Here is a 27486-nt window from a genome sequence, read left to right as displayed (position 1 = left end):
AAGAAAAAAAATTCTTGGTAGGCAGAAACAAGCCTTTAATGTCAAAAAATTTACAGACTTTTTGGACAACCCTAAAAATTATTTACATATAATCTTATACGAATATTGCATTATTTTTAGATAGCTTATATGGAAATAATGGTAGTAATAGACATGTATCTATCCTAGTTTATAGCTTTCAAAGTAGCCTTCTGATGCAAGTGGCCGCGGAAGTGATTTTGCCGAGGAGCTTGTAGATCGGACCTCCGATTGCGCAGGGATGAAGTCTCAAACTAGATCTTCAAAATTTTGTATTTTTTGATGATTTCCTTCAAAGAATCAACTTTGATTCTTGCAAGGGATGAAAGAATAACAAAATCTATGAAAATTCATTGATTCACAAGGGAGAATGTACAGTAATTTGAAGAGAATTGATGAAAATTTAGCTTACAATCCTCTAATCTCTAACAAGAAAGAAATTTTCCCAAAGCTGGGATTCCCTTTTTAAATTTCAAATTCAAATCAAAGTCAATAAAAATGAGAGGGAAATGCCTTTTATAGGCTGCCCATATGATTTAAAAGACAAATATACTCCTAATTGATCCAAAATAAAAAAAAAATGACAACAAAATTAGAAAATAACCAAACTACCCCCACCAATGGAAAATACCACTAAAGACATATGCAAGAAGAAAATTAAAAGCATTAAAACACAGAACAAACTGTCCTTAGGAGATGTGAACGACGATGTAGAAAATCCAGGGGATGCTCCATCATCAAACTCCCCTTCTTGAAAGAACTCATCCTCGAGTTCCCCATTAGTCTCTGTGTCGTGGTAGTATGCCTGAGTCGAATATGTAAATGACCGACTCAAGCAGTAGGAGAAGTAATTCGTCGAAGTCAACATCTTTGTGATCGATCATGTAAAAACTGATCCATCTTGGTGAAGTGGTGACTTGTATTGATCTATATATATCTTCTAAACATGGCAAAGAAGTAGTGGGCCACGATACGCATCAATAGCCTCGTCTGTAGCGACTATAGGAAGGATCACAAAAATATGAACTACATCTGCCAGGTGTAAGTCATCACAACTACATCTGTATGTATCTCCTCTGCATCATCAATCACTGACATTCTGACTCAACATCAATACCGACCTCATCATCGCAAACAAGAGGAGCAGCGCTAGCATCTTCATCACTAGCGTCAATCTCATCACCATCCATGTGTGGATTTAGAAAGGTGGTCTCCTCTATGACATCCTGACACTTTAGTTGTCTGTCATCGTTGTCAACAATAGCAATAGAAATAGATGGAGGTGGTTAAACTACGCTGATAGTAGTAGGCGTAGTGACGGATCTAATCGGAGGTGGTGGTGAGGAAATAGGCACATAGCTCCTGGACCGTTGTCGTGTCAGACGAGGGTAGTCAAATGGAATCAATTCTCACCCAAGTACCCTTTTCATTTCCTCCCATGTCTGAATCGGAGGCTTGCCGATCTCCTGTCTCCGATTTGTCAATGTACACCACCAATTTCGGGCCTCATCTCTAAATCTCGATGCGACTAAGGGTACTTGCCTCTTTTGGAACACCCTTCTTGATGTTAAAAACCCGGTCAACGTGCTCATCCAATCAACGATCTCTTCGGCTTCCATTCCCAAATGAAACTCAGGGATCTCCATCATTCTGTCACCGTATGTGCATGAAAAAAGGTCTAGGGACTAGTCTTTATGTAAAATCATGATCATAGTCATCTCCAGTATTCATATCCTACTCCCCTTCTTGAAAAGATTGGCTACATGAAGGAAGAGACCGGTTGTGTTTTGCATCTAGCTTTTTGGACGTCATTTTCAGCTGTTTTGGGTTGTGGTTGTGGATGCTACTATCACACTTGGATGATTCCAATACAATGACAAACTGAAAGTACAAGTCTCCCACTGTCCAAGCGCCAAATTAAATGAAGTATTTCTTGGAAATTTACACCTCAGAACCGCATACGTAGTAACCAGAATTGTAATGGAAAACAAAGTGAGGTAATTGTTTTGCAATTCCCCTTCAAAGAGATACCAAACGGTTGGGCTCAATGTCATTTATGATTATCTACTTGCAGTGGTGTTGTATTAAAATAGGTGGATTTTTTTATGGGTAAACTGGGGTTTAACGGGGACCCCGACTGATTTATTAGAAAAAGAGAAAGATGATAAGATAAAAGCACAAAACCATCCCTAACTCGGAACATGAGAGGGCACCCCCATTGGGTGCATGTCACCGTTTTGCATTTAATAAACATTCTATTGGTTTTTAGGGCCTTATTCTTCTCTTTCTAGGGTTCGAAGACTATGTACCTTTGCATTTGTTCATTCTTCCAATTCTTCTTTCGATTGATTAGAAGAACCACTGATTTTGCTCTTGGTATTACAGAGATTAGGGCGACATCAACCAATTCAACATCTTCTATCCTTGTATAAGATAGATGACATATGAAGAGTGCATGCTATGGTAGTTGGAAAAATAAGATAGAATCTCATCTTTATATATTATGAGTCCTACTTAGTAAATACTCCTAGAAATACTGATCAATAAGATTCATGTATTGCTATTCGTATTTCAAATTTCATGTAAAGGATTCTTACGAGTTAGAGGCTCGATAGAGAAGATGTGCATTACAATGGGAAATGAAAATAAAGTAGAAATTTAGGTCGTTATGATTCTCTATTAATTTCTGAATTCTGGTTTCATTTGGATTAGAAACCTTATTTCAGAAAGGGAAATGTTATCAGCACTACCATATTTTGATGATCGCACTCCTTACTTTACTAAAAAGTACAGTATGGCCCGCACCATAGGGTGATCCAAACCATCTATTAGAAGTGCCACAGCCTAAATAGGTTGTGCCGCAAAAATCATTTCCATAGGCTGATCCTAACCCTCCGATCTATAGAGGGTTAGGATCTTCCCTCTAAGATTCAGTCCCTATATAGGTAGATTTTCCAACTGTAATTATGCACGCCTTTAATGGATAGTTGGAAGCAAGGAATATGGTTATGATCTATAAGGTGAAGTTAAGAATTTACTTGACTTGAAGGTACTGAGTATAGCTGGCCCAGGCGGGTTACTGGACCCAGATTAGAGTATGACAGCGTGGTCCTAGGCCTTGTGCCAGTAATGTCCCTTGGTCTGGACTCTTAATAAAGATAATGGTAGGCCCATTCTCATCAGCAATTGCTTTTGGGAAAGTTGGTAAGCACTACGGTCCTACAAGTGGCATCAGAGCCAGATCTCAGGTTTGAGTCCCTCTCCCCCTCCCCGAGGTCATTGTTGGTGGGTGGGGGAGGGTTGGGTTGTTAGCCAAGGCGAGTTATAAGACCCTGATCGGAGTATGGTTGCATTGTCCTGGGCCTTGTGCCAGCAATTAGGCTACACAAAAAACCGGCCAAACCGATAAACCGAACCGAACCGGGCCTCTCGGTTTGGGTCAGTTCAGTTTTTCTAGGCATTAGTTCGGTCATGATTAAGGTTGATGGTTTTTTTAGTTTTAATTCGGAAATGAAAAACATCGAACCGATGGGAAACTGTAGACACCCCATTTTGGCCACCCCTGTAGACGCCCATTCCTCCCCCCCCCCCCCCTGAATTGCACTTCCTAACTCTTATCTTCTTATTAGAGGTCATTTTTGCCATTTTGGGTAGTCTAGGGGTAATTTTATCATTGTAGTCACCCAAAGGGTATCAACCCTAGATAAAATTGCAACATAAAAGCCTCATTTGACTACTTGATTTGGATATGTATTAAAGCTGAACCAAAAAACAGGATAAACTGTAAACCGAACAAAATTGAACCGGTCAAAATTGGTTCGGTTTGGTTCGGTTATACCCCCCATCGGTTCTGTTACGATTTGGATTTTCTCCAAACCGATGGGATCGGTTCGGTTCAAAAAACCTCCCTAAACCAAACCGGACCAAACCGTGTGCATCCCTACCATCAATGCCCCTTGGTCTGGACTCTTAATAAAGATAATGGTAGCGCCTTTCCCATCAGTAATAGCTTTTGGGATAGTTGGTAAGTGCCATGATCCTACAATAATAATAAACTATTAGAAATGGGTTGCAATCTAGGTATATTTGTCTCATATTTGAAAGAGAATGTCATTATCATAGCATAATTCCATACTCATCCGGGCAAGATAAGGTAGCTGAGAAGTAATGTTGTACTCTTATGGACATGACGAGGAGCATGTTGTGCAATTCATCGTTGCCTGAGCTTTGCGGAGTGATGCTCTAAGACAACAGCTCATTTTATGATTGTCGTTACAACTAAGGCTATGCCTAAGACCCTTTATGAGTCAGAAGAAAGCTGGACTCGGGACACTTACACTTTTAGTGATGTTTAGCAGGTGCAGAGGTTTAATCTATCTGAGTGAGTGTGATATGGATAATATTTTCATTAGTCAAGCCAGAATGAGTGATTAGTCAGCTCAGTGGCTCCAAGCCATGAAAAGAGAACTACTCTCAATGAAATCATATTTCGAAACTCAAGAATCATACTAGTAGGGTCTAAATGGGTCCTCAGGACAATAGAGACTTTAAAGATGGAATTGGGAGATATAATGGAAGATTGATTGAAAAAAAACATCACTAGAAAGAAACTACGGACTATAAGGAACCGTACAGGCTTCCTATCCATGGCTTTCTATAGCAAATAACACGTACTCAATGTTATGAGGTTACTCACTGTTGGATGAAATAAGGCTGAAATCGGTATTTTCATTATAGGCACGAGTACTAGCTTTGTATTAATTCAACTCATTTAGGGCAAATATTTCCAACCACATGCATCTCTTAAACAACCAGAGACTTTCCTAAAGCATGGACCTTATGAGAGTGCTTAGTAACAGCTCACTAAGTTCACTAGTTTAAAGGCCGCTAACTAGTGGAAATTAGTGTTGATTTTAATTAAGTTTTCAAAGACAATGACCTAAGATTCGAAGCCGAGAGTTGTATTCCAACATTATGGCTATTCCCTCATTCTGATTTAGATCACAACATTATAACTCACGAATTTGAGTTCATTGGTGAGGAAAAACTAGCAATCAGGGATTATTCAAAGGGCTAGTTCATAGTTAGTGACAGGTCCTCATTCGGCAACGCTTGACCGTCACTTCAGCAACACTTTCCCTGCATCCCCTATCCATTGGGAGAGGCTGATGCCTAGTAGATGAACGTTTTTAATTTATCATTGAACTAGTGGCCCCGCCTTATCTAGTTAGGGATAGTAAAAACGGAAATGATATAATCGTCCCTTTCTTCCTTGGGCAAACCTTATATATGAGTGGTGGCTCAGGTATGAAAAGGGGGCGAATGTATCATCCCTAATAATATAGACGGTAAGGACTCTAATAATTAATATAATATATAACTTCCCTAATAATATACATGGTTTTAAATTTTGGTTTTGGCTAAAATTTTAGACTTATCTGAAACCGAAATTTCGGGGGTATTGCGCGTAAAATCCAAATTTTTTTGGGACAAAATTTCAATCGAAATTACCGAAATTTCGTTCGAAATTCTTTAACGGAATAAAAATGTATAATTTTATTTTAAATTTCGACGAAATCCCCGAAATTTGAAACGGAAATTTGGAACGAAATTTGGTAAATTTCGGGAATTTCGGTTTCGGTACGATTTTGTTTCGTTCCTCACTGAAATCCAAAATTTCAGTCCGAATAAGGGCTCTAATAATTAATATTGCTGGTTGCAACATTTTCTAAAGAGGCCATCTACCGTATACATGGTTGTAGTGCTCATTCTTGCTTAGGATTATGGATTACTGAGAGGAGCAATCAAAGTTAAGCTTATCCAATCATTTAAGAAAGTGGTTCAAATGATTTGATGTAGAGCGTTCTACCAGCTCTAAATATATATTACACAAACAAATGGTAGATTTTCTTCCACCCACAACATCTCATCATCGTGCATCGGTGAGGTTCCAAATATGTAACAGATACTTTACTTGCTAAGATCATATTATTTACTTTCACATATAATTGAGGCATGGTGTGTGGCCCATCATATATACAGCCCATATCTGATCAAAGAAGCTTAAACATTAATTTGGAAGTGTTGTCTGTAGCTAGTATCCAAACTGTATGGTTATATACACTCCAACTTGAGGAGGAGTGTTGAATAATGTAATAATTGTTGCCCTTGAAGCATAAATTTATGGTAATGCTGTTGTAGCGAGAAGCGCACAGGACTTGGACAATATAATTAAGTGACTATCAACGTTCCAATGTCTTGTACTAATGACATTAAAGTCAATGGCCAAGGATTATTAGTATGGAATTTTCAATCAGTACCTCCATAGAAGGAAATCAAGGAACACAAGGTTCAATTAGCTCAGTGATAATATAAAAAACACGAGAGCTAATATGAAAAGGGGAAACGATATCTGCGCCAAGGTGTTTCGATAAACAAGCGCTCCACTTGTTTGTCGTGTAGTATATATTTAAAGGGATTTCAGAGGATATTACGGTTCTCAAAAAGCACTTTAAACCCTTTAAATACTACACGACAAACAAGTGGAGCGCATGTTTATCGAAACACTTGGCGCATATATCATTTCCCATATGAAAAATGGTGGGAAATGGACTTATATAGGTTGCCTTTACATGAAAAAGACTCAAATACCCCTCTCTAAGGCCAAATGTCTAAAATGCCATAAACAATTAAGAAATTAACCAAACTACCCTTACTAATGATAAATGACATGTGAAATGACCAAAATGACTGAGATTCCCTACCCTTACTCCACTAACAATGACAAAAATAAGGTAAAAGTCCAATGAGCAATCATAAGAGATTCCCAGGGGGATGCCCTTGCATCTAAGGCCTTGGACAACTCGATCCGACCTGAACCCGATCACGGCCCCTTAATATTGTCGTGATTTTATTGCAACTCGAACCGACTCAACCCCGAAACTAAAACCCTTCTTTTTCTGTATTTTTTCTCATATTGCCCCAAGTTAACCCGAAGCCATCCCAGCGCGATTTGAAAACTCGGATTGGCTGGGTTAGCGTTGAGAGATTTAAAGGCAGGTTGGGTTAGGGTTGGCCTTTGTAATACTCAGGATGGTCTTAATCAAGAAATCAACAAATGACATTTGTAATAACTCGTAAAAAAGAATTGATGAACAAGAAATCTCCTATTATTTTTAAATATGTTTGGTACATGTGTTGATTTCAGCAGCCGTTCTATTGACAAACAAGCTATCAAACGGGGGTCTTGTGAAGTCTTGATGGAAGAATTGGTTAGCAAGCAAGGCATTTAAGGCTGCTGTTGCGTGCACCCCATCCCACGCCATGTACTTACTTAGATCCGCGCATACGGGTGCACCCGGCCTGCCACAGAGGATCGTCTCATTGCCACAACATATCAGGCCAGGATCATTGAAACCTTTCTTCTTTGCATTCATCACATTGTCAGTGAGAGCACGGATGAAATCGGCGAACAAGATGGAGGCGTCGGGGTTCTGTTCACGTACTTGATCTAGCTGTTGTTGGAGGAGTGCATTGTGAGCGGCGACATCTAATTCATAGCCTTGCGCTTCTGGACCTTGAATGACAATGTATTTTGCACCCTTATCCAGCAAGTCCTGCAAGTGACTCATCATAAGGAGAAGAAAATTTAGTTCATAAAAGAATGATGAACTGTATCTTCACTCCCATATTTTGTTCATGCCAATCTTTCAAAATTGAAATCATTTTCACTTTGCTTGGTTTGTCTTTGCTAATGTTTCCTTACATATATTGGAATTTTTTCTTATGACCGAAAGCTTGAGACAGGTAAGACTTTTGAACCCTATAATAAAAAAAACATCTCAAAACGTTCAAAGCCATAGGTGGGTTTAATCTTAAAAATTAAAAAATATTCTCAACTTTTACTTATATTTTGATAGTAAGATAAGAGAAATTATATGATGGACGAGCTGGCGTGCTTGTATTCATTGTACGATAGAAGTACTGCCCTTTTTTTTTTGAAAATTGAAAATTATGTTGGGGACCAGTAGTCCCACCAGATTTACATACTATGAATTGCCCAGGAGCATTCTCCTTGGCCCAAAAGGAAAACCCATGACCCCTTACATTACCAAATAGCCTGAATTGAATCGAATCGAGCAAAAAATGCCATATTTGTGGGGCCCACGAAGTCAAGATCGTGACCTGCCACCAAGTCAAGATCATGCCTTTGATATTTGATCCGGACGCATCTTAAAAATTGTACTGCTCTCGGATGAAATACCAAGTGTGCTATGATGAATATCGGGCGAAAATTGCCTATCAAATCCCATATATATATATAGAGAGAATTATTGAATTTCTTTTCAAATATAAATTCTTGTCCATACCTGCACAAGATGGATGACATTGGCGACTGCAATCTCTCTAAGGGTGATGGGGCTGATGGAAGTCCCATTAATTCTGCGATAATCATTGCCCCCCATCGTCCCCACCCAGAAGAGTGTACCTTCCATTATTGCCTTACATTGAGCAGGACATTTCCCGGCACACTCGACCCTATCGATGAATTCGTTAAACCAACCGAGCTGAGTCTGTAGGGAATTTGTTATCTGGCTGGGTAGAGCCTTCGTTGCATTGTGTTCAACATAGAATTCATAATCTATGGCCGTTGATCCAGCATATGCAAAGTTAACACCATGGGAGAAATCAGAACTTTTGTTGAGATACGGGGGAACATAAGGAAGTGATAATTCTTTGGCGAGGAAGTCAAGGACAAGGTAACCGTCCGACCAACGACCAGAGGGTTTGCCGAAAGTAGTCATTCCGTAGGGAGGGGTCAAATAAGGGAGTAACTCTATGCAATTTCCTGTGTCTGTGCTCGAGTCACCGAAGGCGTAGATCTTTGAGAATATGCCTTCGTAAGTTGATGGGGGTAAAGAAAGAGAACGATAGACAGATATGAAGAAGTAAAATAGAGTCAGATGGAGAGAGAGAGAACTGCACCAAGCCATTGTTTTAGAGAGCTTCTTCCCCTATTCTTTTGTGGTATTTCGCCTTTTGGTACCAAAGGAAGAGTTGCCTGTGAAGAGTGTAAGAAACAATATATATATATATATATATAGGGGGGGGCTAGACAACCCAAAATTAGTTTAGGTCACAGTTACAACATGCCTAAATTTAGGGGGCTACACCCTTTCCTAACATTTCGAATTGCTTTTGTTTTTCTGTTTTTTCATATGATAGAGAGGTGACAGATCAAATTATAAAAGCCCACAATAGGATATCCAGTTGCATTTGTTTTTCTGTTTTTTTTATATGATAGAGAGATGACAGATCAAATTATAAAAGCCCACAACAGGATATCCAGTTGCATTTGTTTTTCTGTTTTTCTATTGGCCCTTGTATCCTTTCTTCAAGGCAAAACAATAGGAATTCTAGTTGAATTTTCTTTTAGTTGAGCTTAATTTGAGGATTACAACTAATTAATTGCTTGCCAACACATTCTCAAGTTGTGGTCCGAGTCACTCATCCCTAGAATCGATTCCAACAACGCTCCAACAACGCTGGATGTGTTCCTATTGAATGCTATATATTGCCACAAATTAATGAGAATGGATTAAAAAAATGAGGGGCATTTTTAATTTGGACGTGCGTGCTGGACACATTGGCATGTGTAATCCGTTTTCCGTTGATTGGGTACTTTGATTTGTTGGCCACCCCACCCGTGTGCCCATTCCATTGTTGCCTGTCCCACTGTGATAGGATAATCCTAGGTCTCTTCTAAGGACATCTTTTTAGGATATACCCTACACAGTGGGGCTGTTCTCGGTGTGAACTCGGGATAGACCCTGGCTTGTTCAAGCCCAAAATAAACCCTGGCCTGCTATTCCCATTGAAAGTCACAACCGGGATAGACCCTGGCTTGTTCAAGCCCAAAATAAACCGTGGCCTACTATTCCCATTGAAAGCATCCCTCATAGGATTTGTTCAAAGCAAACGAAGATCATTTTATCCTGGGATAGACTCACTGTTAGGGGTGCAAGTTTGGCCCTGTGAGCCCTGACCCGCCCTGAGCCCTGACCCAGCAACCGAGCATGATTATCCAAATGGTCAAAATTGATGGTCTTTTTCCAATAATCTCGTTTATTTATGAATGATGGTGCAGTAATAAAAGTTGCCGTGAGATTGCCAGCTTTTCACATGGCCAACCGTTCCTAGTTTTCAACATTGACGTGACACTTTGTCTTCTTCTATTAGCTTTCAAAGTGAAAACTTCTTTTATTGGACCTGAATGTGATTCCTCAGTTTTTATGGGCACTAGGGGAGTAAACGAGACAAACGAGCCGACCCGAGCTCAGCTCGTTAAGCTCAAAAGCTCGGCTGGGGCTCGGCTCCGGCTAGAACCAGGCTCGGGTTATATTAAGTTCACACCCCTCATCTTCCCTGGACAGCCCTATCTAGTGTAATTTGACTACTTTTTTTACACTATGGGGGGTAGGCGTGGCCAGAACCGATCCGGAACCGAACTGTAAAAAAATATTTTTGGTCCGGTTCGGTTCCACTGATGAAGAACCGAACTTATTCGGTTCGGTTCCGGGTCTAATGTTCTCGGTTCGGTTCCGGAACCGAAGAACCGAACTTTGAATATATATATATATATATATATATATATATATATATATATATATATATAATATTTTTATATTTCTATTATACATATACTTAATAATATAAATTACTTATAATATTAATAAGTAATAGTTAATACTATTCTTATAATAAGAAAGTAACTTCTATTATAACTTTAATTAAAAGTTTTTATAAATTATAATTAATAATTAATAATTAGCCATTAGAACTGAAGAACCGGACCGGACCGAACCGATTATGTTCGGTCCGGTTCGGTTCGGTCCTACTGTGTACTACGGTTCGGTTCGGTTCGGTTCTTACGGTTCATGGAACCGAGAACCGAACCGGTTGGCCACCCCTAATGGGGGGTGGTCCAAGTAACAAATGGGGTTCCAAAAATGAAGTGACATATTTTGCCTCCTCCTTTCACTTCCTGGAGAACCCTTTTAGTGTGTGTGTGTGTATATATATATATATATATATATATATATATATATATATATATATATATATATATATATATATATATATATGAGGAAAGTGTTGGTGAGCTTAAGCTCACCAAACTTATGGTGACATTAAGCGCTCAATCACATTGGGGCCTACTTTGTTCGGATGATCTAAAGCATTCATTTGAAAGGCCCTTACATAGATGGGGTGTGTACCAAAAATCAGCTCCATAGGATCATCCTAACCCATCCATTTGTGGAGGTGAAAATGGACAGACATTATTTGTCCACAAATCTGCCCATTTTTGTCCTTCACAAATGGAGGGGTTAGGATGATCCAATGGAGCTGATTTTTTGTAGACACCCTATCTATGATAGGGCCTTGCAAATGAATGGTTTGGATCACCACAGAAAATGTGGGACCCATGTGATTGGGGCGCTTAAGCTCACCAACACTTTCCTCTATATGTATATATATTAAATTCTTAACGAGCCGAGCCGAGCCCAGCCTAAGCTACGATCGGTTAGATAGTGGTTCTTGTAAGACGCCGGTTCTATGAAAAGTCCTTCGTGCTCCATAAGCATCGCTAAAAATAAAGATGCACCAACAGCAACCACTGATGCTGCTTCGGCAAGCATATCATCATCATCATCATCACTATGTCCAGTTCCGTCGATATATTCCACGGCATATATGTCCTCATCATGGTGGTCCATCCTGATATCTTCTCGGAGATAATCAAGTCTAACATAAGTAGTTTTGGGTCAGGGTTACTTTGGTAAGAGTCACCCAACTATAAACCCATTTTAGAAAGACACAATAAATGGAAAGGCCAAAAGTTATGTATATTGAATAACAAAACAAGAAATAAATAGGATAATAGCACAACCAGTTATATCATGAAGTAAGAAAGACTACATAATAATGCAGAATCCTGATAATTGATAGTTTCCAACATAGGGCAATAAATTTTCAAACATTTCAGTTGTCAAAAGCCATAACAAAGCCAAAAGGCTCTCAGCAGGGCCTAAAACGGGCTCGGCTCGGCTCGTTAAGGATTCGAGCCGAGCTCGAGCGAGCCTGAGCCAAAATTGACACCCTTAATGGGCACCTGTGGCACTCGCGGCTCCACCCAGCCTGGCCCAATTTTGATGGGACCATTATGTGCCAGGTCAAATTTCAACGGGTCACTAATTAGTGACACGGACCTGGACCCGGACCCATAGATTACGAGCAGGCAGGGTGGACCCACTTGTCCGGGTCACTTTTTGCCAGGTCTATCACAAATTCAAGTTTGTATTGTGGCAAATCCAAAATAATAGGCAAAATCAATTTTATTGGAGGAAAAACTTTTCAAAAAAAAAAATTTCTCGGAAAATCCAACAAAAAGAGTGAAAATACAATCATTTTTATGAAAAGACACACAAAAGGGGCAAAATAACTAAAAAAAGAGATTGAAATAGCATTTCCCATTAAAATGATCTTATTTCTCATAGATGAATAAAAATGTGAACGGAGAATTTTGGTACGTTGGCACTCCGGATCTAAGATGCTCCATCGGATTTTTTGGCTACTTCAGGATCAGCGGTCCAAAATAATTTCAATCCACAGGATATGAATCCAATGGACACGTCCGATCCAAGTCCTGTACCAAAATCTTGTCCATTAACGTCCAGATCCTTTGAATCTTTCCAACGGTCTGGATCCCCAGCACATCTCTTTCAATGCGAAATTTCAAATTTGTTCCTTATAAGCAAATGGGTCCCACACAGTGAAATAAATCAAATATTGTGGCTATATGCAATCGTGTCTCTACCCATTTTTTCCTTTCTCAAAATGCAATCATCCCTTTTAAAAAACTCATATCGACCCTCACTCAACGACAATTCATTGATAAATCTGATTAATCACTCTCATCATAGTAATCCTCGCAATCATTGATAAATCCCGCCACCGGCCGGTAACCAAAATCCTCCCCTATGGAGCCCGTGTCACCGCCCGATCGGGGAACTAAACCCTCTTCATTCTACTATAGTGTTATTGTCATCGCATCCATCGCTCTTTTGCTCATCGCGTACAACCTATTTGTCGTTGGATGGTGCTGGCAACACCGCCGAACTCGCCGGAGTCTTGACGGGTCCACCGGAAACATTGCCGGAAATATCGAGAACTCCACCAGCAACTTAATTCCGTTGTATAAATATCGGAAAGAGAATACCCAAATCCAATCTTCCGATAATGAGTGTGTGGTGTGCTTATCGGTATTTGTAGAGGGAGACGAACTCCGGCAGCTGCCCGAGTGCAACCACTCATTTTATGTTGCTTGTATAGATATGTGGCTCTCTTCTCACTCCAATTGCCCCCTTTGTCGCGCCACCGTGGCAGTCCCACCGCCTCAGTGTCGGATCTCGATCAATGCCGATGAGGAAACTTTCCGGTCGGGCTTTCCGGGTTCTAGCGGTATGCTTTGAATTTTCTCAATTTGTTGATCTTATTGTCTTAATTTTGATGTTTTGATTTCCTTGGTGGGGGATCACATATATATGTTTTTTTTGAATGGCAAAGAGTTATATTAATGGAGAGAAGATACAAGGGGATTTAATTTAGTCATTCTGGGAATGATAATGAATATTAGCTGATCAAAGTTATTTTGAGTTCTTTGGGACAGTCTATTTTCCATTTGGGATGTTGTCTATGGGATAGCCCCCCGGGTTTATTTTAACCTTGGAAAAAGTCTTTCTATTCTTCGTTTGTTCTTGGATAAAATACTGCCAGAATGAAATTGGGGACAAGTAGACAAGATAATTTCAAGATAAAACTATCGAAGTAGAATACTCGACCTCAGGAACAGCTTGTCCAAAGATTTATATTCATGGGAGAATAGCCCCATCCGTTTTTGCTTGTTTGGATGTTAATAGATTACTAGTTGTGCTGGATCCATTAACGAATATCTGATTCAATCAATCTATGGTTTTCGATCGATTAGCTCAACTCTTGTAATTTAGGCCTTAATGAAGTTTTCTAGATATATGTAACAGGAAGCTTCATGAAACTTGGGCAACCCAACCCGACCAGAACCTGATCACATTATCGTGATTTTAGTGAGGCCCGACCTGACCACAAAACCCATATGCAGTTTTTGTATATATTTTTTGCCCCTTTTGGGTTAGATGGGTTGGGTTAGGGCTGAGAGATTTTAAGGTGGGTTGGGATAGGGTTGACCTTCTTCAACCCGAGGTTCTAGTTAGGGTTGAGGTAATGCTATTAGGGTTGGCTTCAACCTTACCCAACCCAGCCCGAGCTGCACCCCTAGAGATTTAAGATTAAGACTCTGGATGGCCTTAATCAAGAAGTAAAAAAATGACACTTGCAACAACACAAATAAAAGAATTTATGAAATAGAAATCTCTTATTATTTATAAATATGTTTGGAACATGACTAAATTCAAGCAGCCTTTCAAATGGCAAACAAGCTATCAAATGGAGGTTGTGTGTAGCCTTGATGGAAGAATTGGTCAGCAAAAATGGCATTCATGGCTTCTGTGGAGTGTGACCCATCCCACCTTATGTACTTACTTGGGTCCGAGCATACGGTTGAACCCGGCCAACCACAACCATACGTCTCAGTGCCACAACATATCTTGCTGGGCTCTTGGAAACCATTCTTCTTGGCATTCTTTATATTGTCAAAAAGAGCTCGGAGGAAATCGATGAACAAGATGGTGGCGTTGGGGTTCTGTTTACGGACTTGATCTAGTTGTTGTTGGAGGAGTTCATTGTGAGTGTTGATATCTGAGGTATTGGCTCTCCAGGCTGGACCCTGAACGATAACGTATTTCGCACCCTTAGCCAACAAATCCTGCAAGTGACTCATCATAAGAAGAAGAAAATTTAGTTAATAAAAGAAAGATGAAAAGGTATCTGCTCTCCCATATTTTCTTAGAAAGGAGTTTAATTTAGTTTATGACCTAAAGCTTAAGACAGGTTAGAATTTTGAATCCTACAATACCAGATATATCAAAATGTTCAAAGCCATAGGTGGATCTAATCTTAAAATTTAGACAAAATTAATCTACTACGAGGTGGCTGTTCTCTTCTAAAAATTAGGGGTGCAACTCGAATCTATTTTTTGGAATTCGGGTTGAGCTCTTACCTTAAAATCAGGTCGGATTTGGGTTGATTCCAATTCATTTTTTAGCAAAAGCTCAACCTGACCCGACACAAGTTGCACCCCTACTAAAAAATGTGAGCAGTGAAATGTCTTTCTGTGAAATTGCTTATCAAATCCCATTTTGGGGATTCTTGAATTTCTTTTGTAATTGAAAATCTTGTCCATACCTGCACAAGATGGATGACATTTGCGACCGCCATCTCCCTAAGGGTGAGAGGTGAGACGACGGAGGACCCCTTAATTATGGCATAATCGTTACCCCCCATCGTCCCTACCCAAAAGAGCGCACCTTCCATTATTGCCTTACATTCAGCAGGACATTTCCCAGCACAATCAACGTTGGCGATGAATTCGTTAAACCAACTATGCTGAGTCTGTAGCGACTCTTTTACCGGGACGACTGTATAAGGGTTCTTTAAATTGTTTTTTTCATAGAACTCATAATCTATGGCCGTTGATCCAGCAACTGCAAAATTAACACCATGGGAGGAGAAGGCTGCATTGGGGCCACGAAACGCGGGGACGTAAGGAAGTGACAATTGTTCAGCCAAGAAGTCGAGGACAAGGCGGCCATCCGACCAACGGCCAGAGGGTTTGCCGAAAGTAGTCATACCGTAGGGAGGGTACAAATAAGGGAGTAACTCTAGGCAATTTCCTGTGTCTGTGAGGGAGTCACCGAACGAGTATATCTTTGAGAACTTCCCTTTATATGCTGATTGGGGTAAAGAAAGAGAAGGAGAGAAAGAAAGAAAGAAGTAAAAGAGAGTAAGATAGAGAGGTAGAGAAGAGCACCGGGCCATTGTTTTGGAGAGCTTCTTCCCCTTTTCTTTTTTGGTATTTCACGTTTTGAACCGAAGGGAAGAGCTGCCTGCAAAAAATTTATGAAACAACATATATAGGGTGCTAGACAACCAAAAATTTGTTCAAGTCATAGTTACAAAATGCCTAAATTTAGGAGGCTACAGCCTTTCCTAACATTTAGAATGGTTAGCCTAAACAACTCATAGCATATCGAGTTGTTTTTTCTGTTTTATTTTTGGTTAGCCTTAATATAGGGATTACAACTAATTAATTGCATGCAACACATTCTAAATGACTTATGCTGTGGCCCATTAATGGTTGGAGCAGCAAGTGGACGGTGAGGATTGCCTAAATATAGCCTTACATTAAATTCAGAGGAGTTAATAAAGTCATTATGGGAATGATAATGAATATACGCTAATCCAAGTTCTTTCAAGTTTTTTGGGAGGTTTATTTTCCAGTGGGGCTGTTTTCCATGGGATAGCACCCCGGGTTTATTTTATCCTTGGATATGCTTGCTATTCTCCCTTTGTTCTTGGATAAAATACTGCCACAACGAAATTGGGGAAAAGTAGACAAGATAATTTCAAGAGAAAATCATACTGCCACAACTGCAAATGTGAGAAATCCAAATCTACCTCTTGTCCTACTAATTTTATTGAGATTTTATTGCGACCCCAGCCGACATCAAAACCAAAGTTCCTTTTTTATATTTTTTTCCTCCTTTTGCCACAGCCCAATTTGAAAAATCAGGTTAGAGGGGTTGGGTTAGGGATGAGAGATTTAAAGGCAGGTTGGGTTCCGTTTAACCTTCCTCAACCCAAGATTCGAGTTAGGGTTAACGTTGAAGAACCCGAGCCAACCTGGCCCAAGTTGCACCCCTAGTCAAAATTGACTCAGGATAATCTCAATCAAATAAAAAGATATATGAACAATCATATTGATCCTGAGCTAACTACCCTGATCTCTTTTGGTTGCAATATAAGAATTGGCCATTCATAAAAACAACTTATGAACAAAGAAATCTCCTGTTATGTATAAATTTGTTTGGCATATGACTAAATTCAAGCTGCCTTTCTATTGGTAAACAAGCTATGAAATGGAGGCTTTGTGTAGCCTTGATGGAAGAATTGGTTATCAAAAACTGCATTCAAGGCCTCTGTGGAGTGCAACCCATCCCACCTCATGTACTTACTTGGGTCCGCGCATAGGGTTGGACCCAGCATGCCACAGGGGTGTGTCGCATTGGCACAACATATCATGGGGGGCTTTTGGAAACCATTCTTCTCGGCGTTCATCCTATTGTAAGTAAAAGCACGGTTGAAATCGGCGAACAAGATGGTAGCATTGGGGTTCTGTTTTCGGACTTGATCTAGCTGTTGTTGGAGGAGTGCATTGGGAGCGTCAATGACTGATTTATGAGCTTTGCCGATCGGACCTTGAACGATCATGTATTTTGCACCCTTAGCCAACAAATCCTACAAGTGACTCATCATAAGAAGAAGAAAATTTCGTTAATAAAAGAAAGATGAAATGATATTTGCACTTCCATATTTTGTTTATGCCACTATATATTCACTTTGTTTCATTCTTGTTTGATTGGATGCTGATAACTTTCTGTTTTAGAATTGTAGATGATGTTTTTGCTTTCTTACACTTAAAAGAACTCTACTGGGTTTAACACTTTCAAAATAGAAATGATTTTCACTTCCTTTTTCTTGTCTTTGCTAATGTTTCCTTACATGGCAATTTCAGTTTATGACCCAAAGCTTGAGACAGGTAAGACTTTTGAGCCCTATAATAAAAACCATCGTCTCAAAATGTTCAAAATCATAAGTGGGTCTAATCTTTAAAATTTAAAAATATTCTCCAACTTTTTTTAATATTTTAATATTAAGACAAAATCTGCTATGATAAAGTGAGACGAGATGAAGTGACTCGCTAAATGGCTTTTTGGAGCAGATGCATCTATGCCGTTAAGAGGCCAAGAACTTCAGAGCCATGATCAGACCATTTAGGACGGTCAGATAAATCATAGGCTGTCAAATATCAATGATCAAGCCCGTAACATATTACCCGAAGCCTAATTTTCCCAAGATCATCCAAATATCAGATGCGTTACAAACGACGGTCACCCTGTGATTGGTCTGACGATCCGAAATAGTCGGATCATGGCAATGGAGTTGTTTTTTTTTTTTTTTTTTTTTAATAATAATCGATGGCTATGGAGTTCTCGGCCTTCGAACGTCAAATGCACATGCGTCACCTTCTACAAAACCGCATATCAAATCTCATATAGGGGATTCCTAATTGAATTTCTTTTGAAATAGAAAATGTTGTCCATACCTGCACAAGATGGATGACATTGGCAACGGCCATCTCCTTGAGTGTTTCGGTTGAGACAACGGAGGACCCATAAATTATGGTATAATCGATGCCCCCTGTCAACCCCACCCAGAAGAGTGCACCTTCCATTATAGGCTTACATTGAGCAGGGCTTTTCGAGGCACACTCGACCTTATCGATGAAATCGTTAAACCAACTGTGCTGAGGCTGTAACGACTCTATTACCGGGATGGGTGTATAAGGGTTCCTTAAATTGTGTTTAATAAACCTAAATATATAGGGCGCTAGACAACCTAAATTTTATTTGACTACCCCATTTCGAATCGCTTTTGTTTCTCTGTTTTTTTCTTTTATAGAGAGGTGACAGATCAAATCATAAAAGCCTCCATTTTTATGATTAATATTCCTTCACTCTCAGGTCCCTCTGTAAAATTAAGGTGAAAGGGCACCCCCAGTGGGTGCATGTCACCGTTTTGCATTTAATAAACATTCTATTGGTTTTTAGGGCCTTGTTCTTCTCTTTCTAGGGTTTGAAGACGAGGTACCTTTGCATTTGTTCATTCTTCCAATTCTTCTTTCGATTGGTTAGAAGAACCACTGATTTTGCTCTTGGTATTACAGAGATTAGGGCGACATCAACCAATTCAACATCTTCTATCCTTGTATAAGATAGATGACATATGAAGAGTGCATGCCTTAACTTTATGGTAGTTGGAAAAATAAGATAGAATCTCATCTTTATATATTATGAGTCCTACTAAGTAAATACTCCTAGAAATACCTTTGAATAAGATTCATGTATTGCTATTCATATTTCAAATTTCATGTAAAGGATTCTTACGAGTCAGAGGCTCGATAGAGAAGATGTGCTTTACAATGGGAAATGAAAATAAAGTAGAAATTTAGGTTGTTATGATTCTCTATTAATTTCTGAATTCTGGTTTCATTTGGATTAGAAACCTTATTTCAGAAAGGGAAATGTTATCAGCACTACCATATTTTGACGATCGCACACCTCACTTTATTAAAAAGTACAGTATGGCCCGCACCATAGGATGATCCAAACCATCTATTAGATGGGCCACAGCCTAACTAGGTTGTGCCGCAAAAATCATTTCCATAGGTAGATTCTAACCCTCCGATCTATAGAGGGTTAGGATCTTCCCTCTAAGATTCAGTCCCTATATAGGTAAATTTTCCAACTGTAATTATGCACGCCTTTAATGGATAGTTGGAAGCAAGGAATATGGTTATGATCTATAAGGTGAAGTTAAGAATTTACTTGACTTGAAGGTACTGAGTATTGCTGGCCCAGGCGGGTTGCTGGACCCAGATTAGAGTATGAGAGCGTGGTCCTAGGCCTTGTGCCAGTAATTCCCCTTGGTCTGGACTTTTAATAAAGATAATGGTAGGCCCATTCTCATCAGCAATTGCTTTTGGGAAAGTTGGTAAGCTCTACGGTCCTACAAGTGGCATCAGAGCCAGATCTCAGGTTTGAGTCCCCATCCCCCTCCCCGAGGTCATTGTTGGTGGGTGGGGGAGGGTTGGGTTGTTGGCCAAGGCGAGTTATAAGACCCAAATCGGAGTATGGTTGCATTGTCCTAGGCCTTGTGCCAGCAATTAGGCTACATAAAAAACCGGCCAAACCGATAAACCGAACCGAACCGGGCCTTTCGGTTTGGGTCAGTTCGGTTTTTCTAGGCATTAGTTCGGTCACGATTAAGGTTGATGGTTTTTTAAGTTTTAATTCGAAAATGAAAAACATCGAACCGATGGGAAACTGTAGACACCACATTTTGGCCACCCCTGTAGAGACCCATTTTTGCGCACCCCTCCTGAATTGCACCTCCTAACTCTTATCTTCTTATTAGAGGGCATTTTTGCCATTTGGGATAGTCTAGGGGTAATTCTGTCATTGTAGTCACCCAAAGGGTATCAACCTTAGATATAAATGCAACATAAAAGCCTCATTTGACTACTTGATTTGGGTATGTGTTAAAGCTGAACCAAAAAACAGGATAAACTGTGAATCAAACAAAATTGAACCGGTCAAAATTGGTTCGGTTGTACCCCCCATCGGTTCTGTTACGGTTTGGATTTTCTCCAAACCGATGGGATCGGTTCGGTTCAAAAAACCTCCCTAAACCGAACCGGACCGAACCGTGTGCATCCCTACCATCAATGCCCCTTGGTCTGGACTCTTAATAAAGATAATGGTAGTGCCTTTCCCATCAGTAATAGCTTTTGGGATAGTTGGTAAGTGCCATGATCCTACAATAATAATAAACTCTTAGAAATGGGTTGCAATCTAGGTATATTCGTCTCATATTTGAAAGATAATGTCATTATCATAGCATAATTCCATACTCATCCTTGCAAGATAAGGTAGCTGAGAAGTAATGTTGTACTCTTATGGACATGACGAGGAGCATGTTGTGCAATTCATCGTTGCCTGAGCTTTGCGGAGTGATGCTCTAAGAGAACAGCTCATTTTATGATTGTCGTTACAACTAAGGCTATGCCTAAGACCCTTTATGAGTCAGAAGAAAACTGGACTCGGGACACTTACACTTTTAGTGATGTTTAGCAGGTGAAGAGGTTTAATCTATCTGAGTGAGTGTGATATGGATAATATTTTCATTAGTCAAGCCAGAATGAGTGATTAGTCAGCTCAGTGGCTCCAAGCCATGAAAAGAGAACTACTCTCAATGAAATCATATTTGGAAACTCAAGAATCATACTAGTAGGGTCTAAATGGGTCCTCAGGACAATAGAGACTTTAAAGATGGAATTGGGAGAAATAATGGAAGATTGATTGAAAAAAGCATCACTAAGAAAGAAACTACGGATATAAGGAATCGTACAGGCTTCCTATCCATGGCTTTCTATAGCAAATAACACGTACTCAATGCCATGAGGTTACTCACTGCTGGATGAAATAAGGCTGAAATCGGTATTTTCATTATAGGCACGAGTACTAGCTTTGTATTAATTCAACTCATTTAGGGCAAATATTTCCAACCACATGCATCTCTTAAACAACCAGAGACTTTCCTAAAGCATGGACCTTATGAGAGTGCTTAATAACAGCTCACTAAGTTCACTAGTTTAAAAGCCGCTAACTAGTGGAAATTAGTGTTGATTTTAATTAAGTTTTCAAAGACAATGACATAAGATTTGAAGCCGAGAGTTGTATTCCAACATTATGGCTATTCCCTCATTCTGATTTAGATCACAACATTATAACTCACGAATTTGAGTTCATTGGTGAGGAAAAACTAGCAATCAGGGATTATTCAAACGGCTAGTTCATAGTTAGTGACAGGTCCTCATTCGGCAACGCTTGACCGTCACTTCAGCAACACTTTCCCTGCATCGCCTATCCATTGGGAGAGGCTGATGCCTAGTAGTTGAACGTTTTTAATTTATCATTGAACTAGTGGCCCCGCCTTATCTAGTTAGGGATAATAAAAACGGAAATGATATATTCGTCCCTTTCTTCCTTGGGCAAACCCTATATATGAGTGGTGGCTCAGGGATGAAAAGGGGGCGAATGTACCATCCCTAATAATATAGACCGTAAGGACTCTAATAATTAATATAATATATAACTTCCCTAATAATATACATGGTTTTAAATTTTGGTTTCGGCTAAAATTTCAGACTTATCTGAAACCGAAATTTCGGGCGTATTGCGCGTAGAATCCAGAATTTTTTGGGACAAAATTTCAATCGAAATTACCGAAATTTCGTTGGAAATTCTTTAACGGAATAAAAAAGTATAATTTTATTTTAAATTTCGACGAAATTCCCGAAATTTGGAACGGAAATTTGGAACGAAATTTGGTAAATTTCAGGAATTTCGGTTTCGGTATGATTTCGTTTCGTTCCTCACTGAAATCCAAAATTTCAGTCCGATTAAGGGCTCTAATAATTAATATTGCTGGTTGCAACATTTTCTAAAGAGGCCATCTACCGTATACATGGTTGTAGTGCTCATTCTTGCTTAGGATTATGGATTACTGAGAGGAGCAATCAAAGTTAAGCTTATCCAATCATTTAAGAAAGTGGTTCAAATGATTTGATGTAGAGCGTTCTACTAGCTCTAAATATATATTACACAAACAAATGGTAGATTTTCTTCCACCCACAACATCTCATCATCGTGCATCGGTGAGGTTCCAAATATGTAACAGATACTTTACTTGCTAAGATCATATTATTTACTTTCACATATAATTGAGGCATGGTGTGTGGCCCATCATATATATAGCCCATATCTGATCAAAGAAGCTTAAACATTAATTTGGAAGTGTTGTCTGTAGCTAGTATCCAAACTGTATGGTTATATACACTCCAACTTGAGGTGGAGTGTTGAATAATGTAATAATTGTTGCCCTTGAAGCATAAATTTATGGTAATGCTGTTGTAGCGAGAAGCGCACAGGACTTGGACAATATAATTAAGTGACTATCAACGTTCCAATGTCTTGTACTAATGACATTAAAGTCAATGGCCAAGGATTATTAGTATGGAATTTTCAATCAGTACTTTCATAGAAGGAAATCAAGGAACACAAGGTTCACGTAGCTCAATGATAATATAAAAAACACAAGAGCTACTATGAAAAGGGAAAACGACATCTGCGCCAAGGTGTTTCGATAAACAAGCGCTCCACTTGTTTGTCGTGTAGTATATATTTAAAGGGATTTCAGAGGATATTACGGTTCTAAAAAAGCTCTTTAAGCCCTTTAAATACTACACGACAAACAAGTGGAGCGCATGTTTATCGAAACACTTGGCGTATATATCATTTCCCATATGAAAAATGGTGGGAAATGGACTTATATAGGTTGCCTTTACATGAAAAAGACTCAAATACCCCTCTCTAAGGCCAAATGTCTAAAATGCCATAAACAATTAAGAAATTAACCAAACTACCCTTACTAATGATAAATGACATGTGAAATGACCAAAATGACTGAGATTCCCTACCCTTACTCCACTAACAATGACAAAAATAAGGTAAATTTAGTCCAATGAGCAATCATAAGAGATTCCCAGGGGATGCTCTTGCATCTAAGGCCTTGGACAACTCGATCCGACCTGAACCCGATCACGGCCCCTTAATATTGTCGTGATTTTATTGCAACTCGAACCGACTCAACCCCAAAACTAATACCCTTCTTTTTTTGTATTTTTTCTCATATTGCCCCAAGTTAACCCGAAGCCATCCCAGCGCAATTTGAAAACTCGGACTGGCTGGGTTAGCGTTGAGAGATTTAAAGGCAGGTTGGGTTAGGGTTGGCCTTTGTAATACTCAGAATGGTCTTAATCAAGAAATCAACAAATGACATTTGTAATAACTCGTAAAAAAGAATTGATGAACAAGAAATCTCCTATTATTTATAAATATGTTTGGGACATGTGTTGATTTAAGCAGCCGTTCTATTGACAAACAAGCTATCAAACGGGGGTCTTGTGAAGTCTTGATGGAAGAATTGGTTAGCAAACAAGGCATTTAAGGCTTCTGTTGCGTGCACCCCATCCCATGACATGTACTTACTTGGGTCCGCGCATACGGGTGCACCCAGCCTGCCACAGAGGATCTTCTCATTGCCACAACATATCAGGCCAGGATCATTGAAACCTTTCTTCTTTGCATTCATCACATTGTCAGTGAGGGCACGGATGAAATCGGCGAACAAGATGGCGGCGCCGGGGTTCTGTTCACGCACTTGATCTAGCTGTTGTTGGAGGAGTGCATTGTGAGCGGCGACATCTAATTCATAGCCTTGCGCTTCTGGACCTTCAATGACAATGTATTTTGCACCCTTATCCAGCAAGTCCTGCAAGTGACTCATCATAAGGAGAAGAAAATTTAGTTCATAAAAGAATGACGAAATCTTCACTCCCATATTTTGTTCATGCCAATCTTTCAAAATCGAAATCATTTTCACTTTGTTTTGTTTGTGTGTGCTAATGTTTCCGTACATATATTGGAATTTTATCTTATGACCGAAAGCTTGAGACAGGTAAGACTTTTGAACCCTATAATAAAAAAAACATCTCAAAACGTTCAAAGCCATAGGTGGGTTTAATCTTAAAAATTAAAAAATATTCTCAACTTTTACTTATATTTTGATAGTAAGATAAGAGAAATTATATGATGGACGAGCTGGCGTGCTTGTATTCATTGTACGATAGAAGTACTGCCCTTTTTTTTTGAAAATTGACAATTATGTTGGGGACCGGTAGTCCCACCAGATTTACATAGTATGAATTGCCCAGGAGATTTTCTCCTTGGCCCACAAGGAAAACCCATTACCCCTTACATTACCAAATAGCCTGAATTGAATCGAATCGAGCAAAAAATGCCATATTTGTGGGGCTCACCAAGTCAAGATCGTGACCTGCCACCAAGTCAAGATCATGCATTTGATATTTGATCCGGACGCATCTTAAAAATTGTACTGCTCTCGGATGAAATACCAAGTGTGGTATGATGAATATCGGGCGAAAATTGCCTATCAAATCCCATATATATAGAGAATTATTGAATTTCTTTTCAAATATAAATTCTTGTCCATACCTGCACAAGATGGATGACATTGGCGACTGCAATCTCTCTAAGGGTGATGGGGCTGATGGAACTCCCATTGATTCTGCGATAATCATTGCCCCCCATCGTCCCCACCCAGAAGAGTGTACCTTCCATTATTGCCTTACATTGAGCAGGACTTTTCCCTGCACACTCGACCCTGCCGATGAATTCGTTAAACCAACCGAGCTGAGTCTGTAGGGAATTTGTTATCTGGATGGGTAGAGCCTTCGTTGCATTGTGTTCAACATAGAATTCATAATCTATGGCCGTTGATCCAGCATATGCAAAGTTAACACCGTGGGAGAAATCAGAACTTTTGTTAAGATACGGGGGAACATAAGGAAGTGATAATTCTTTGGCGAGGAAGTCAAGGACAAGGTAACCGTCCGACCAACGACCAGAGGGTTTGCCGAAAGTAGTCATTCCGTAGGGAGGGGTCAAATAAGGGAGTAACTCTATGCAATTTCCTGTGTCTGTGCTCGAGTCACCGAAGGCGTAGATCTTTGAGAATATGCCTTCGTAAGTTGATGGGGGTAAAGAAAGAGAAGGATAGACAGATATGAAGAAGTAAAATAGAGTAAGATGGAGAGATAGAGAACTGCACCAAGCCATTGTTTTAGAGAGCTTCTTCACCTTTTCTTTTATGGTATTTCGCCTTTTGGTACCAAAGGAAGAGTTGCCTGTGAAGAGTGTAAGAAACAATATATATAGGGGGCTAGACAACCCAAAATTAGTTTAGGTCACAGTTACAACATGCCTAAATTTAGGAGGCTACACCCTTTCCTAACATTTCGAATTGCTTTTGTTTTTCTGTTTTTTCATATGATAGAGAGGTGACAGATCAAATTATAAAAGCCCACAATAGGATATCCAGTTGCATTTGTTTTTCTGTTTTTTTTTTATATGATAGAGAGGTGACAGATCAAATTATAAAAGCCCACAACAGGATATCCAGTTGCATTTGTTTTTCTGTTTTTCTATTGGGCCTTGCATCCTTTCTTCAAGGCAAAACAATAGGAATTCTAGTTGGATTTTCTTTTAGTTAAGCTTAATTTGAGGATTACAACTAATTAATTGCTTGCCTACACATTCTCAAGTTGTGGTCCGAGTCACTCATCCCTAGAATCGATTCCAACAACGCTGGATGTGTTCCTATTGCATAGTATATATTTCCACAAATTAATGAGAATGGATTAAAAAAATGAGGGGCATTTTTAATTTGGACGTGCGTGCTGGACGCATTGGCACGTGTAATCCGTTTTCCGTTGATTGGGTACTTTGATTTGTTGGCCACCCCACCCGTGTGCCCATTCCATTGTTGCTTGTCCCACTGTGATAGGATAATCCTAGGTCTCTTCTAAGGACATCTTTTTAGGATATACCCTACACAGTGGGGCTGTTCTCGGTGTGAACTCGGGATAGACCCTGGCTTGTTCAAGCCCAAAATAAACCCTGGCCTGCTATTCCCATTGAAAGCATCCCTCATAGGATTGTTCAAAGCAAACCAAGATCATTTTATCCTGGGATAGACTCACTGTTAGGGGTGCAAGTTTGGTCCTGTGAGCCCTGACCCACCCTGAGCCCGAACAGGATCAGGGTTGGAAAATCTGACCCTGATGGAAGGTTTGGGTACATTTTTTTGGCCCTGACTCAGGGTCGGGTCGGGTCTGGTTCAGGGTTGATACCCCGGGCCGACCCGATCCGACCCCCTTTACACTTTACCCCTGCCCACCCTGACCGACCCGACCCTGTTTACACTTTACCCGCGGCCCACCCCTCAGCCTTTCTGTTTTTCATTTCTCCATCCATTGGGTTTTGGTTATGTATTTTTCACCAAAAATCATATATCAATTAGAATAATAGATTGTGTGGAAGTACTTTGATTTTTGACAATAAAACAGACCGAAAACATGTATAATTGCCCGGCTCGGTTCGACCCAAGCAGGGCCAGCCCGGCCCGGCCCTGCCCAATCAGGGCCAATCAGGGCGGGCAAGGGTTGGGCTGAACCCTGTTGGGCGGGCATTGGGTTGAGGATTTTCGGCCCTATGTCTTTTAAAAGAGAAAGCATTACACAAACAAATATCTTTAATCTCATCTATGAGATTGATTAGTTTCCACACAAATCCTTTGATATTCTTTGATGTTGACCATTGTTGTTGGATAAAGAAAATCTTTTCAACATTCACTTGTCCAAGCATCATCCATAAGCAACCCAATCTATAATCAATTGACTTGAATTTTGGCCATTTTTGTGTTAACGATCCATCTATAGTAAATTAATTGGATGGTTAAGATTGTTTGATGTGCAGATCATTTTGACAAATGGCTCATCTGCAATGGGCCTCAAATACCCCACATGTAATTTCGTGTGAGACTAAGGGTTTATTAGTCAAATTTGCAAAAAACTGTATTAGGGCTATTAGTAAGCAGTACGAATACGAATGACAGATTAATTCTCCGTCATTAACCCTAAATCAAAGAGGA

The 27486-nt window shown here is 39.7% G+C and overlaps 4 protein-coding genes across 4 annotated transcripts; all 4 read right to left on the bottom strand.

Annotated features, from left to right (window-relative positions):
- Nucleotides 1-1106: 1106 nt before the first annotated feature.
- Nucleotides 1107-11795, bottom strand: LOC143847944 (GDSL esterase/lipase At3g48460-like). Its single transcript, XM_077356718.1, has 4 exons — nt 11597-11795; nt 8388-8914; nt 7246-7634; nt 1107-1260 (listed from the first exon to the last, which is right to left on the bottom strand). The coding sequence occupies exons 1-4, from the start codon at nt 11793-11795 to the stop codon at nt 1107-1109; spliced, it is 1269 nt and encodes a 422-aa protein (XP_077212833.1).
- Nucleotides 11796-14511: 2716 nt separating this feature from the next.
- On the bottom strand, nt 14512-16095 carry LOC143849117 (GDSL esterase/lipase At3g48460-like). Its single transcript, XM_077358163.1, has 2 exons — nt 15418-16095; nt 14512-14938 (listed from the first exon to the last, which is right to left on the bottom strand). Exons 1-2 carry the CDS (start codon nt 16048-16050, stop codon nt 14537-14539), a joined length of 1035 nt encoding a protein of 344 aa, XP_077214278.1. The 5' UTR covers nt 16051-16095; the 3' UTR covers nt 14512-14536.
- Nucleotides 16096-17115: 1020 nt separating this feature from the next.
- LOC143847943 (GDSL esterase/lipase At3g48460-like) lies at nt 17116-18526 on the bottom strand. The gene is made up of 2 exons (XM_077356717.1): nt 18398-18526; nt 17116-17529 (listed from the first exon to the last, which is right to left on the bottom strand). The coding sequence occupies exons 1-2, from the start codon at nt 18524-18526 to the stop codon at nt 17116-17118; spliced, it is 543 nt and encodes a 180-aa protein (XP_077212832.1).
- Nucleotides 18527-23832: 5306 nt separating this feature from the next.
- Nucleotides 23833-25613, bottom strand: LOC143847942 (GDSL esterase/lipase At3g48460-like). Its single transcript, XM_077356716.1, has 2 exons — nt 24990-25613; nt 23833-24246 (listed from the first exon to the last, which is right to left on the bottom strand). Exons 1-2 carry the CDS (start codon nt 25611-25613, stop codon nt 23833-23835), a joined length of 1038 nt encoding a protein of 345 aa, XP_077212831.1.
- Between the last annotated feature and the right edge of the window lie 1873 nt (nt 25614-27486).

This window comes from Tasmannia lanceolata, unplaced genomic scaffold (genome assembly GCF_043159265.1).
Source record: "Tasmannia lanceolata isolate RefF3 unplaced genomic scaffold, GAP_Taslan_0.1 ptg000016l, whole genome shotgun sequence".
NCBI classification, from domain to species: Eukaryota; Viridiplantae; Streptophyta; class Magnoliopsida; order Canellales; family Winteraceae; genus Tasmannia; species Tasmannia lanceolata.
Note: the sequence above shows the minus strand (reverse complement) of the source record. Positions and strands in the feature narration are given on the sequence as shown.

What these genes read in the sequence shown, in the direction of transcription:
- LOC143847944 (XM_077356718.1), bottom strand. Translation starts at nt 11,795, where the DNA reads ATGGACCACCATGATGAGGACATATATGCCGTGGAATATATCGACGGA. An exon ending in ATGTCATCCATCTTGTGCAG is followed by an intron (nt 7,635 to 8,387) that starts GTATGGACAAGA and finishes AGTCACTTGCAG; the next exon opens with GACTTGCTGGATAAGGGTGC. An exon ending in AGACCCCCGTTTGATAGCTT is followed by an intron (nt 1,261 to 7,245) that starts GTTTGTCAATAG and finishes CAACGATGACAG; the next exon opens with ACAACTAAAGTGTCAGGATG.
- LOC143849117 (XM_077358163.1), bottom strand. Translation starts at nt 16,050, where the DNA reads ATGGCCCGGTGCTCTTCTCTACCTCTCTATCTTACTCTCTTTTACTTC. An exon ending in ATGTCATCCATCTTGTGCAG is followed by an intron (nt 14,939 to 15,417) that starts GTATGGACAAGA and finishes AGTCACTTGCAG; the next exon opens with GATTTGTTGGCTAAGGGTGC.
- LOC143847943 (XM_077356717.1), bottom strand. Translation starts at nt 18,526, where the DNA reads ATGGAAGGTGCACTCTTCTGGGTGGGGTTGACAGGGGGCATCGATTAT. An exon ending in ATGTCATCCATCTTGTGCAG is followed by an intron (nt 17,530 to 18,397) that starts GTATGGACAACA and finishes AGTCACTTGTAG; the next exon opens with GATTTGTTGGCTAAGGGTGC.
- LOC143847942 (XM_077356716.1), bottom strand. Translation starts at nt 25,613, where the DNA reads ATGGCTTGGTGCAGTTCTCTATCTCTCCATCTTACTCTATTTTACTTC. An exon ending in ATGTCATCCATCTTGTGCAG is followed by an intron (nt 24,247 to 24,989) that starts GTATGGACAAGA and finishes AGTCACTTGCAG; the next exon opens with GACTTGCTGGATAAGGGTGC.